The 12,122-nt window shown below is 54.1% G+C and overlaps 1 protein-coding gene across 7 annotated transcripts in view; it reads left to right on the top strand.

The window, feature by feature from the left end:
* The window catches only part of UBE3B (ubiquitin protein ligase E3B), a 45,891-nt gene extending 33,800 nt beyond the window's left edge, over positions 1 to 12,091 (top strand). For all 7 annotated transcript variants that reach the window (XM_010828664.1, XM_010828660.1, XM_010828663.1 and 4 more), the window contains 7 exons: positions 1,267 to 1,404; positions 1,759 to 1,824; positions 4,991 to 5,049; positions 7,861 to 8,043; positions 8,530 to 8,641; positions 10,201 to 10,293; positions 11,131 to 12,091. In XM_010828664.1, coding sequence (XP_010826966.1) covers positions 1,267 to 1,404; positions 1,759 to 1,824; positions 4,991 to 5,049; positions 7,861 to 8,043; positions 8,530 to 8,641; positions 10,201 to 10,293; positions 11,131 to 11,322 — 843 coding nt within the window. In that variant the 3' untranslated portion in view covers positions 11,323 to 12,091. The remainder of the gene's footprint in view (positions 1 to 1,266; positions 1,405 to 1,758; positions 1,825 to 4,990; positions 5,050 to 7,860; positions 8,044 to 8,529; positions 8,642 to 10,200; positions 10,294 to 11,130) is intronic.
* The last annotated feature ends 31 nt before the right edge of the window (positions 12,092 to 12,122 follow it).

Here is a 12,122-nt window from a genome sequence, read left to right as displayed (position 1 = left end):
CTCACCCCAGGGGCCGACCCCTGAGCCACACTCACATCCTACCCCTCACAGAGGCCAGGGAGGCCAGGACACCCTCCAGAGGCATAGCCCGCTGCAGGCCCGGCTGAGAAAGGAGGCCACGTGGGCCAAAAATGCTTTGAGTCTCGAATAATACATCATTCCCCCTGTGTAAACAGCCCCATCCGTGGCCTCAGTCCCTGCTATGATGATGTCAGGGGCCCCATCTGAGTCCAAGTCCCCTCCAGTCCTCCTCCTGCCTGAACTGGTTAGGTGGCCTTCTCTGTGCTTCCGTTTCCACGTCTGCAAAATGGTAACACTTCTCAGTTGATCCCCCTCTTTTTCTTTTTTTTACAAAACAAGCAAGCAAAATCCGAAGGCCCCTCCTGGTCGTTTGCCGTGTTTTTTTGCTTCAAATGTGTAGCTTTGACGAGACCCAGAAGCATCTGGGCCAGCTGAAGGCACAACTTCCTGGCTTTGTAAACGTCCTCCCCCACTTCCCAGGCCGAGTCTCTGCCTCCTCCCTCTCCAGCAGCAAGGACACCCCAGGCCCAGTGAGGAGCGGCCTGCATTCACTCACTTGCCCCCCATGATCCTCAGGACAGGGTGTCGCAAAGTCAGCCTGCCTCCCCGCTCTCCGTCTCCCTGGTCCGCACACTCCCAGTGTCTGCAGGGGCCTCCCAACCATTCCCCACAGGAAGTACAGATCCGCACGTCCCTGCCGGGAGCCCTCCCAGGCCTCGGGAGAGAATCCAGGCTCCGGGAGGCTCGTGAGCACTTCCCCGTCGGGCCCTCCTGCCTCCCTGGCCTCCCCACTCACCCCCTCCCTCACACACCCTCCTGTGGCCAGACCTCATGGCAGCCCTGGAGCACACCTGCGGGCCTTGTACTCAGGGCCTCACACTCAGCTACCCTTCCTTCTGGAAGCGTTCCCCCACCCGGCTTGGTTAATCCTTGAAGCTGAGGCTCTGCTGGCACGCATTTACAGATGAGCAAGCTGGTGCCCCGTGACCTGGCAGCTGGGGTTTGATGCCTGAGCTGTGCGGCTGCAGAGCCGAGGCCCTCAACCACTGTGCCATGAGGTCCCCAGGAGGCACTCGGCGGTGTTGTAAGTGCTAGGGGGCATCGTCGTCCAGAGCGAACATCTCGGCAGTGTTTAGAGGTGTCACTGGGGCCCTCGGAGCCCCCTCTGCAGCCCGAGCAGCCCTGATGAGGTCATAAGATGGGGTCCCGGGCAGCAGGTGGCAGCTCCCGCCTCCTCTCTGGCAGGGAATCGTGGTTGACGTGCCCTTCGCGTCCTTCTTCCTGAGCCAGCTGCTCGGGCACCACCACAGCGTCTTCTACAGCTCTGTGGATGAGCTGCCCTCTCTGGACTCAGAGTTCTACAAAAACCTCACATCCATCAAGGTCAGTGTGGAACGCAGAATGGCCTGGCTGAGTACCCGTAGGGACTCAGGGAAGGGATGCCCACAGGCAGGCTCCAGCTCTGCCCAGCTGTCATGGGAGGCATGGGATCACCTGCCATGGGGAAGTGGCCCACTCCCTAGTCGTGGCAGGCCCCTGTGTCCTGAGCACTTTCTCCCGAGACTGACGCTCACAGCCTCTTTCCTGCAGGGGATGAGGGGCCCCTTCCTCTGCTTCAAGTCTCATGGCAGCCACAGTGGTAGCCGTCCAAGCAGACATCGTCAGAGGAGAGTGTTAAAGCCGTCAGGGATGTAGGACTCACCAGCCCTTACGTTGTCCCTTTCTCTGTTGCTTTAGCGGTACGATGGGGACATCGCTGACTTGGGCCTGACGCTGTCGTATGATGAGGATGTCATGGGTCAGGTACGTGGGCTTCTCTGGCCGGGCTTTCTGCTCCCTTCCTCCTTTGGCTCCCTGAGACCTGCCCTCAGTTCAGTTCAGTCACTCAGTCGTGTCCGACTCTTTGCGACCCCATGGACTGCAGCACACCGGGCTTCCCTGATCATCACCAACTCCCGGAGTTTACTCAAACTCATGTCCGTTGAGTCGGTGATGCCATCCAACCATCTCATCCTCTTGTCATCCCCTTCTCCTCCTTCCTTCAATCTTTCCCAGCATCATTCGCATCAGGTGGCCAAAGTATTGGAGTTTCAGTTTCAGCATCAGTCCTTCCAATGAATATTCAGGACTGATTTCCTTTAGTTTTGACTGTTTGGATTTCCTTTCTGTCCAAGGGACTCTCAAGAGTCTTCTTCAGCACTACAGTTCAAAAGCATCAACTCTTCGGTGCTCAGCTTTCTTTATAGTCCAACTGTCACTTCCATACATGACTACTGGGAAAACCATCGCTTTGACTAGACGGACCTTTGTTGGCCAAGTAATGTCTCTGCTTTTTAATATGCTGTCTAGGTTGGTCATAGCTTTTCTTCTAAGGAGCAAGGCTGCAGTCACCATCTGCAGTGATTTTGGAGCCCAAGAAAATAAAGTTTCTCACTGTTTCCACTGTTTCCCCCATCTATTTGCCATGAAGTGATGGGACCGGATGCCATGATCTTAGTCTTCTGAATGTTGAGTTTTAAGCCAGCTTTTTCGCTTTCCTCTTTCACTTTCATCAAGAGGCTCTTTAGTTCCTCTTCACTTTCTGCCATAAGGGTAGTTGGTGTCATCTGCATTATCTGAGGTTATTGGTATTCTCCTGGCAATCTTGATTCCAGCTTGTGCTTCATCCAGCCTGGCATTTTGCATGATATACTCTGCAAAGAAGTTAAATAAGCAGGGTGACAGTATACAGCCTTTACATACTCCTTTCCCTATTTGGAACCAGTCTGTTGTTCCATGTTCTAACTGTTGCTTCTTGACCTGCATACAGATTTTTCAGGAGGCAGGTCAGGTGGTCTGGTATTCCCATGTCTTTCAGAATTTTCCACAGTTTGTTGTGATCTGCATAGTCAGAGGCTTTTGTGTAGTCAGTAAAGTAGAAATAGATGTTTTTCTGGAACTCTCTTGCTTTTTCGATGATTCAGAGGATGTTGGCAATTTAATCTCTGGTTCCTCTGCCTTTTCTAAATCCAGCTTGAACATTTGGAAGTTCTCAGTTCACATACTGTTGAAGCCTGGCTTGGAGAATTTTGAGCATTACTTTGCTAGTGTGTGAGATAAGTACAATTGTGCAGTAGTTTGAGCATTCTTTGGCATTGCCTTTCTTTGGGATTGGAATGACAACTAACCTTTTCCAGTCCTGTGGCCACTGCTGAGTTTTCCAAATTTGCTGGCATATTGAGTGCAGCACTTTCACAGCATCATCTTTCAGGATTTGAAATAGCTCAACTGGAATTCCATCACCTCCACTAGCTCTGTTCGTAGTGATGCTTTCTAAGGCCCACTTGACTTCGCATTCCAGGATGTCTGGCTCTAGGTGAGTGATCACACCATTGTGATTATCTGGGTTGTGAAGACTTTTTTTGTACAGTTCTTCTGTGTATTCTTGTCACCTCTTCTTAATATCTTCTACTTTTGTTAGGTCCATACCATTTCTGTCTTTATTTAGCCCATCTTTGCATGAAATGTTCCTTGGTATCTCTAATTTTCTTGAAGAGATCTCTATAGTCTTTCCCATTCTATTATTTTCCTCTATTTCTTTGCATTGATCCCTGAGGAAGGCCTTATCTCTGCTTGCTATTCTTTGGAACTCTGCATTCAAATGGGTATATCTTTTTCTCCTTTGCCTTTAGCTTTTCTTTTCTCAGCCATTTATAAGGCCTCCTCAGACAGCCATTTTGCTTTTTTGCATTTCTTTTTTTGGGGGATGGTCTTGATCCACGTCTCCTGTACAGTGTCACGAACCTCCGTCTATAGTTCATCAGGCACTCTGTCTATCAGATCTAGTCCCTTAAATCTATTTCTCACTTCTACTGTATAATTGAAAGGAATTTAATTTAGGTCATACCTGAATGGTCTAGTGTTTTCCCTAGTTTGTTCAATTTAAGTCTGAATTTGGCAATAAGGAGTTCATGATCTGAGCCACAGTTAGCTCTCGGTCTTGAGACCTGCCCTACTCTGGTGTTTTCCCCAGGAGACCCACAGACTGGGGCTCTGTCTGTCTGTGCGTCCTTCTCCTCTGCCTGCCCAAGCCCCTCTCCCACACTGTCAGGCGGGAGGGCACTCGCCTCCCCTTGCCATGACCTAGCCTGGACCTGCTGGTCCCCCACAGAGACCCTGCTCTACTTCCAGTGCATTTTGGGTTTATTCTCGAGGGAACAGTGACTCCCGCTTTTTGTTACCATGGTGAGGATTAGCTGTTCCAAACGAAGGATCTGGACTGGGACGGGGCCGAAGCCACCCAACAGGAGGGACCTCTAACAGAATCCTGTCCTTGTTCCTTCTCGGCACGGACAGCAGAGCAGGGAAAAAAAGACCCTTGAAGTTATGGTGGCAGAGGGGCTCCCCCTAGACTCGCTCTGTCTTGCTTCCCCCCACAGGGCTCCCGGCCCCTCCAGTTGGATCCCTGGACCCCTGCACGAGCCCCAGTGTGCATGTGGTCCGAGGGCTGCCCTGGAGCTCGTAGTACGAGGCCAGCTTCCCAGGGCCTTAGCAGGGTCACTGCGTCTCCCTGGGCATACTTTGCTTAGCTCACAAGTGCCACTTGTCAAATGAGTCGTTGCTGGGACCAGCGTCATGCCATCGTATCTCCTAATAGCGCCGCTGTATTCCAGGGCATGGCCAGCATGCCTCCGTTTATTTACCCATCTTCTTATGCTCTTCACTAACACGTTCCCCTCCACGACACCCCGGAGCCTTAATCCACACGGGTGAACGAGGATGAGATGAGAAGGAGCCTTTCCTATTGATCAGGCAGGGCCTGCTGGTTGATATTTGAGCCCTGGCTTTCTGTGGAAATGATTGTTCCCACACATGACTCATCTTCCTCCTGGGATTATTATGGATGTCAGCGTCGCGCCTTTCGTCTTTGGGAAGTCGTATTTCCTCATTAGAAATCTCTTGAGTAATTGCTCCCCTTCCTCTCCTCCAGCTTGTTTGCCATGAACTGGTTCCTGGAGGGAAGACCATTCCTGTTACAAATGAAAATAAGTGAGTATGGCAATTAAGTTTTTAAGGTCACCACTTGAAAGGACTTCATTCTGGCTCTCCAGGCTTACTTTGATAATTTATTAAGATAGATTGAAGTAGAAGGAGGCCATAAATATCATAATGGAATTTACTGGTTACAGTTCATAGGCCGAAGTCGTATTAAATTCGATTTGCAGAATAAGAATTGACAATTTATTTTTTTGCAGTAGCACTTCTAAGGTCAGAGGCACCCAGGCAGCGGTGTTGCTAGGAATTTAATGACGGCTGTAGGTGCAGACAGATGGGTTCTGAGCCGTTTGGGTGTGTGGTCCTGAACCCAGAGGGCGCAGAGGTGGAAAGACTCCTTGAAGGAGGAGATCATTTTGGAACAAGGGTGTGTGGCCACGGTATAGAACGCTATTCTCAAAGACAGCAGCGATGAACTCAGATGCAGCAGACAGGGCCTCATCCTGGGGAGACCCCAGGGCGAGGCAGCCTTGGCCCAGAAAGCAGCCTTTTATGAGTCTGTCAGCAGTGGTCCCTCAGAGCAAAGCCCCTCCAGGCATGTGTGCACCCAGCCCGTCCTCGCCTAATTGATCGCAGGGCCCGGCACAGGGAGTCGCTGTTGGCCCTTCTATCAGTCCGTCACTGTCCTCTTGTCAGCAGGCTTAGCTGAGCGTCTGAACTGCTCATCTGAGCTTTGCTGTCTTCAGTGACGGGTGAGAGCTTAGCCCTGCCCGGTAAGTCACGGGGATCAGATGCGCGTCACAGCTGCTGTCCCGAGCATCACGTCCCTCTCGGGTCGGATCGGTTAGTCCCCGCGCTCGGGTAGCTTTTATTTATTTAGACTGTCAGTACAGCAGACTGAATTACCATCACGATTGATTGATTCTCGTCATGCAGTTTTGGCTCTTGGCCTCAGGGCCTTCGTGTGACAAAAGCTGAGAAAGATCAGGGACCACAGGGTGGGAGGAAGATACCTGGGGGTGTCAGAGAGCAGGGTGGGTCCTGAGCCTGCCTGCCATGTGCCTGCAACCATCCCTCCAGAGGATTTCACAGAAGAGCACACGCAGAGTATCTTCTGGGATGTCTGTTGCCACAGAGGGCCTTAATAAATGAGAGCAGTGACCCCACCATCGTCACGTGTATCCCCCCTCAGGAGGGCCCTGTTTTGCCAGGCGTGGCACGGGGGTGATGGTCAGAGCTATATGTCCAGCAGCCAGTGGAGGTGGGTTGATGCAGTCAGAGTGAGGTTCCTGTCCTGCCTAGAAACCTACGTGGAAGGTCATTTCACAAACTCTTCCCTGTTCTTAGCATAAAACCTCAGTAGGTTTTATGAGGGCAAGGGCATTCCATTTTGCAGGCTCTTTAAAAGGCCTGGCATCACCAGGACCCACTTCTTCAGGGGGAGGCCTGATCTTGCACTTCCTGGGTGTTCGCCAGGAAAGTCTCGCAGGCTCCCTGCCTCTCTTTTGGAAAAAGGAAAACTGTCAATCACCAGCTTCAACGAGCCCATGAAAGGAGTAGCAGTGATAGAAAAAGTCATATTTAAGTGTATCACGTGCAGGCTTGCCAATGGAAGCTTTTTTCCTTAATGTTTATTTGGGTTGCTGAGTAGGCTTTTCTCTAGTTGTGGCGCCTGGGAACTGCTCTCTAGTTGCAGTATACGCACTTTTCATTGCGGTGGCTTCTCCTGTTACAGAGCACAGGCTTTAGGCGCGCTGGCTTTAGTAGTGGCGGCACATGGGCTCAGCAGTTGTGGCGCAGGGGCTTAGTTGCCCCGAGGCATGTGGGATCCTCCCAGATGAGGGATCGAACCCACGTCTCCTACATTGGCCGGTGTATTCTTTACCACTGAGCCACCAGGGAAGCCCCTGGAAGCTTTTTTAAAACAGGAACATTTCCAAGGTCAGTAACTCAGATCTGTGCATCATGGGGTAAACAGATTTATTTGGACTGTACGGATTTGGAATGTTGAGAGTTGCCCCTGGGCTGGGCTCACGGTCTTCCGTCTCTGAGTATATGGTTTGCTAAGAAATCGGCCGTGCTGGCAAGCCTGTAGGAGCGGCTGTCCCCTGGCCTGAGGCGTTGCGTTGTGTCGTGAGCTGCACCTGCCGCTAGGAACCCTTGCTGGTGCTCCGACTTCTCCCTAAGCCTAATCGTCAGCCAGCTGCATGTGGTTAAAACTTTCCGCAGCCCTGCCTTCTCATGGCCTGGACTCTGTCCAGTCTAGGAAGATTTTGACCGAAGTTTCTTTTCTTTTCTTATTTTATTTATTTGGCTCCACCAGGTCTTAGTTGTGGCACGCGGGATCTTCTGTTGCAGATACGGTATCTAGTTCCCTGACCAGGGATTGAATCCTGGCCCCCTGCACCGGGAGCTTGGAGTCTTGGCCACTGGACCACCATGGACATCCCCTAAAGTTTCAGCATGAAACAGTTTTTCTCTGGAGAACTGAATAGTATCTTAAATGGTTTATGTCCAAAAGGATGAAATGAAATAAAAGTCCCTTCGTACTGAGAAGGGCCCTCTCCTTAGCTGGAGCACGGCTCACTGTGATGCTTGATGGTGGAGTGGTACCCCCTTGTCTGACCTGCTGGCTTGGGGAGGCACGCAGGAGGTGATGCCCTTGACACCGAGGCTGTCCCGGTGGCTGGCCATGGGCTGTCCAGGAGAGCTGTCGTCCTCGTCGCTGTTGTCCTGGTGAAATGCCCTGGTGCTCCTTGTGTTTGTGTAAGAGACGCTTCAGAGCTGACCGACTCGTCTTCCAGCCCATCGTCAGCCTCCCGCCCTGCCCCGTTAATTTCCGTTGTTTTCCCCTGTTGGTGACAGAATTAGCTACATCCATCTGATGGCCCACTTTCGAATGCACACGCAAATCAAGAACCAGACAGCTGCCCTCATTAGCGGCTTCCGTTCCATCATCAAGCCTGAGTGGATCCGGATGTTCTCGACCCCTGAGCTGCAGCGACTCATCTCTGGGGACAATGCCGAGATCGATCTGGAAGATCTGAAGTAAGGAGCGAGTGCAGGGGGCAAGAGTGAGATTCTTAGGCCTCCCAGAAAGCACGCTGCTCCTTCACCGGGCTCCTTTTGGAGGGTTCTCAGGGTCCTGCTTCCAGAGAGACTCCGCCTCCCTGATCTTGCCTTCCCTGTGAACTGCTTTGGAAGAAAAGCTCAAAACCCTTGTCTCTCTGGAGACTAAGAAGGGGAAGCAGAGTCTGAGGCTGTGGTGGGGGGGCTCTCCGAAGTCCTGGGAGACAGATTCAGGGTCTCCTGTCAGCTTCTGCTGGGGAGCACCAGGGCCTGCCACGCAACACTCTGCCCATTGGGCTTTCGGGACCAGGGGTTATGAAGGCATGAACTTCTGACATAAGAGCAGTTGGTCGTCATCCAGGCCGGGCAGAATTCACTGTGCCGCTTGTCTGAATTCCATGCCTGCCTGTGTCTGCACGCGCCCGGCAGCGTGTGTGGCTGAGCCCTTGTCTGTGTTGTTTTCAGGAAGCACACGGTGTACTACGGAGGTTTCCATGGGAGCCACAGGGTCATCATCTGGCTCTGGGATATCCTTGCCTCTGACTTCACGCCCGAAGAGAGAGCCATGTTTCTGAAGGTAGTTTATACGTTACCTCTGCGTTCATGGGGCCATCGTCCCAGAAGCTAATTATCAGGAGAATCAGTTTTTCCAGGGACTTCCCTCATGACCCAGTGGCTAAGACCCTGTCCTCCCAATGCAGGGGGCCTGGGTTCAATCCCTGGTCAGGGAGCTAGATCCCACATGCCACAACTAAGATCTGCTGCAGCCAAGTAAATAAAAATTTTTAAAAATCACACCTATTGGAAAAAAAGAGAGAATCAGTTTTTCTAACAGGGCCTCTTGTAAGCATCAAACAGTCTCTGCCAACCTATAGCATGGCTCCCCCGCCTCCTAGGAAGAGGAAAGCAGGTCTCTACTGCGGGCGAGTTTGTGTCTCTCGGTGGCCTGTCCCCGTACCTGCAGTCCCTCGTCCTGGGCTTGCACTTTTCTGTGGCTGCAGACACTGAGGAGGGGTTGGGGGCGGCCCCAGAACCTTCCTACAGGAGGGGATGTGCCTTCTTGAGACGTAATGATGGCAGAGCCCCACAGCTGCCCCTGCCCTCTGATCCTCCTCCCATCCCAGGAGGCTGACCGCGCCTCCCTCCCTGGAGCAGCCCTGGACGGCCGCAGGCAGCGGCCCCAGCAGCCCGAACTGGGAGGGGCCCAGACTCTTCCCGTGTCTGTCTCCACATCCTTCAGATGGTTGGAGTCATGCAATGCCCGAGGCCTGGTTAGAGGGGATCGGGTTCACAGTGGACTCAGCTCAGGGTGGAAATGCTTCTAAACCAGGTCTGTTGCTACAGTCTTTCTGGTGGAAAACACAGGATATTAGGCTAGTAATATATCTTGTCAATAGTTTTTGTAAAAACGGCTTTTGAAGCACGACACACAAACTTCTTGGACGGTCTCAGGAATCTCACTACCATTTATAACATTGTTTAAATGGGAATCTTTATTTTTAAGACCCAAGCACTCATCTTGCCGGGAAATCTTGACGCCAGCTCAGTGCTGTCAGTAGCAGGCCCCTGGATCCCCTCGAGAAGGGAAAGTGTTGCGCTGATGTCGAACTGAAGAAAGCGAAGGGATTCTTAGGACTTCCCTGGGCAGGGTAGCACTTGGATTTCCGGGTGGGTCGATGCCTCTGTCCAGGTAGGGCTAGTCCTTCATGGAAATGACTCGGGAACTGCTGTCTGAAAGATGCCAAGAATTCCAGGGCGGAAGCAAGGACACGAGGCTGGCCCCACAGACCCCACTGGGGGCGTCCAGTACCTTGGTCCACCCTCAGCCTTGCTGGCTCCCAAGGCCAGGTATTGGTCAGCCTGTTGAGAGCTGGTCAGGGGCCAAGCTCACAGGGACAGCCCTGCCACCTGCAGTCATCATGCCAGTGTGCCTGAGCTGCCAAGTGGGCAGGCAGGTGCCAAGCGAGCGAGCTGTTGGTGGCGTGATGCACGTTCCAGAGCCTCAGCCCTCGGCACGGGCCTCTCCCTGCCATGCTTAGCGGGCCCCCTGCCTCCTCCCTCTCCGGTGCTGTCCTTTGGTCACCCCCCACGGACAGCATCTCCCCACTCTGACTCCGGCCCTGCCTTGTGTTGCAGTTTGTGACGAGCTGTTCCCGGCCCCCACTCCTGGGATTCGCCTACCTCAAGCCTCCTTTCTCCATCCGCTGTGTTGAAGTGTCAGATGATCAGGTATACCACTGCTGGGGTAGGGCCAGCCCCACCGACCAGGCAGGGTGCTCACCGGTTGTGTCTACAGGGCGGGCCGCTCAGCACCTTGGTGCCCCAGGCGGTCCCTTTCTCATGACTCCCTTGGGAAAGAATACCTGTGGGGTATTCTCGTAGCTGCTCGTGCCGCCCTGAACTTTCCAGGTCTGAACTGCAGCGTGGGAGAGGGGTTGGGATGTGGGCTCAGGAATGGGACAAGCTCAGGCCTCAAGTCCAGCTTCTCCACCTTCCAGCTCTGCACACCTGGGCCAGCGGCCAACTTCCTCCTCTGCAGAGGGACAGTGGACGCCCTCGGGGTGACCGCGTCCCGTGTGCCGCTGCCTGACCCACAGTGGGTGCTTGGGTGGTGGCCGTCGTTAGACGTTTCTCACCCCCATGAAAACCCAGGGGTCTCTGAGCAGTCGCTGCTCTCCAAGGTGCCCTGTCTGCACACTGCACCCTCCTCTTAGGTGACACCAAATGACTCTCACCCCCTTACTGAAGGAAGGCCACCCTGAGTTACAGTCCGTGCTGCCAAGATCAGGGAGGAAATGCTAGGCTGTTTCAGAAATGTTACCAAAACATGTGGACGGTGAGCGCTCCGGCTCTTTGAGAATTGGTTGACTGATAGTTAGCAGTTGACCAGAAGGCCCTGTTTCTCAGAGCTGCTTCATGCAGGCCCCTCTCTCTGTGGGGCACCTGAGGACTCAGGCTCGCTTCCCGGGCACCCATCTCTCCAGTTATCCTCCTCGGGGGGACCAGCCTGGCCCTCTCCCAGGGTGCCCCCCTCAACCCGAGGCTGTGGGCTGTGCTTGCTTGCAGGACACGGGGGACACCCTGGGCAGCGTCCTCCGGGGCTTCTTCACCATCCGCAAGCGGGAGCCGGGCGGCCGCCTGCCCACCTCCTCCACCTGCTTCAACCTGCTCAAGCTGCCCAACTACAGCAAGAAGAGCGTCCTGCGGGAGAAGCTACGCTACGCCATCGGCATGAACACGGGCTTCGAGCTCTCCTAGCCCCTGCCCTGCCGACTTGAGGCTCCCAGGCAGCCTCAGCCCTTCTCTATAGCCATGAGATGCCCCTGTGGCCTCAAGAGCTTGGATGCACGTGAGGACACGACCCAGCGCTCTCCAGGTGACACTAACGGGAAGCGGGTGTTGGAAATAAACCTCCAGACTCAGCCATCATCGGTCCCTCTTTCCCGCTTTCCAAGGGCCTCACGCCCGGGCCTGTGACGGCAGCCGGGCTTCCCTTTTTGATAGTCTGGTCTTTTTGTGAGTCTTTCTGGTCCTTAACTTCCTGAGCAAGCCGTGCATGAACAAGTCCCAGGAACCCCCAGGCTCCAGAGTGGTTTTCAGGGCGTGGGCCTGAACCCACCAAGCCAACCAGGCGGGAGATGCTTCCCTTCCGTTTCTGAAAACTCTCAGGTAAGGCCTCGCCACGCCTCTATGCACCCGACAGTCTCGACCTCCGGCCCTTCCGCAGCGGCCTCTCGGCAGCCAGCCAGGCCCGCTGGCTCCCAGGGCAGCAGAGGCACCTGCCAGGGAGACCATGGGGCACCGGGGGCTGGGGGTGCTGTTCCCACCTGGGAGCCCCGTGTTCCCACGGCAGCGGTCCCCTGCCCACTCTCCCCTCAGGGGCTCCCGAGTCCTCGGCGGCCCGCTCCCATCTTGGGCACTCACATCAGCATCCTGAGCTTGGGAGAGAGAACCCATCAGTCCTGAAGAGCAGCTGCTTCCAGCAGGCGCTGGCTGCTTGTTGGCCACCCTTATAGTCCAGTAAGGGACACACACCAGCTGAAGGTCCCTGTCCCGTC

Source organism: Bison bison, unplaced genomic scaffold (genome assembly GCF_000754665.1).
Source record: "Bison bison bison isolate TAMUID 2011002044 unplaced genomic scaffold, Bison_UMD1.0 scf7180017864495, whole genome shotgun sequence".
NCBI classification, from domain to species: Eukaryota; Metazoa; Chordata; class Mammalia; order Artiodactyla; family Bovidae; genus Bison; species Bison bison.
Note: the sequence above shows the minus strand (reverse complement) of the source record. Positions and strands in the feature narration are given on the sequence as shown.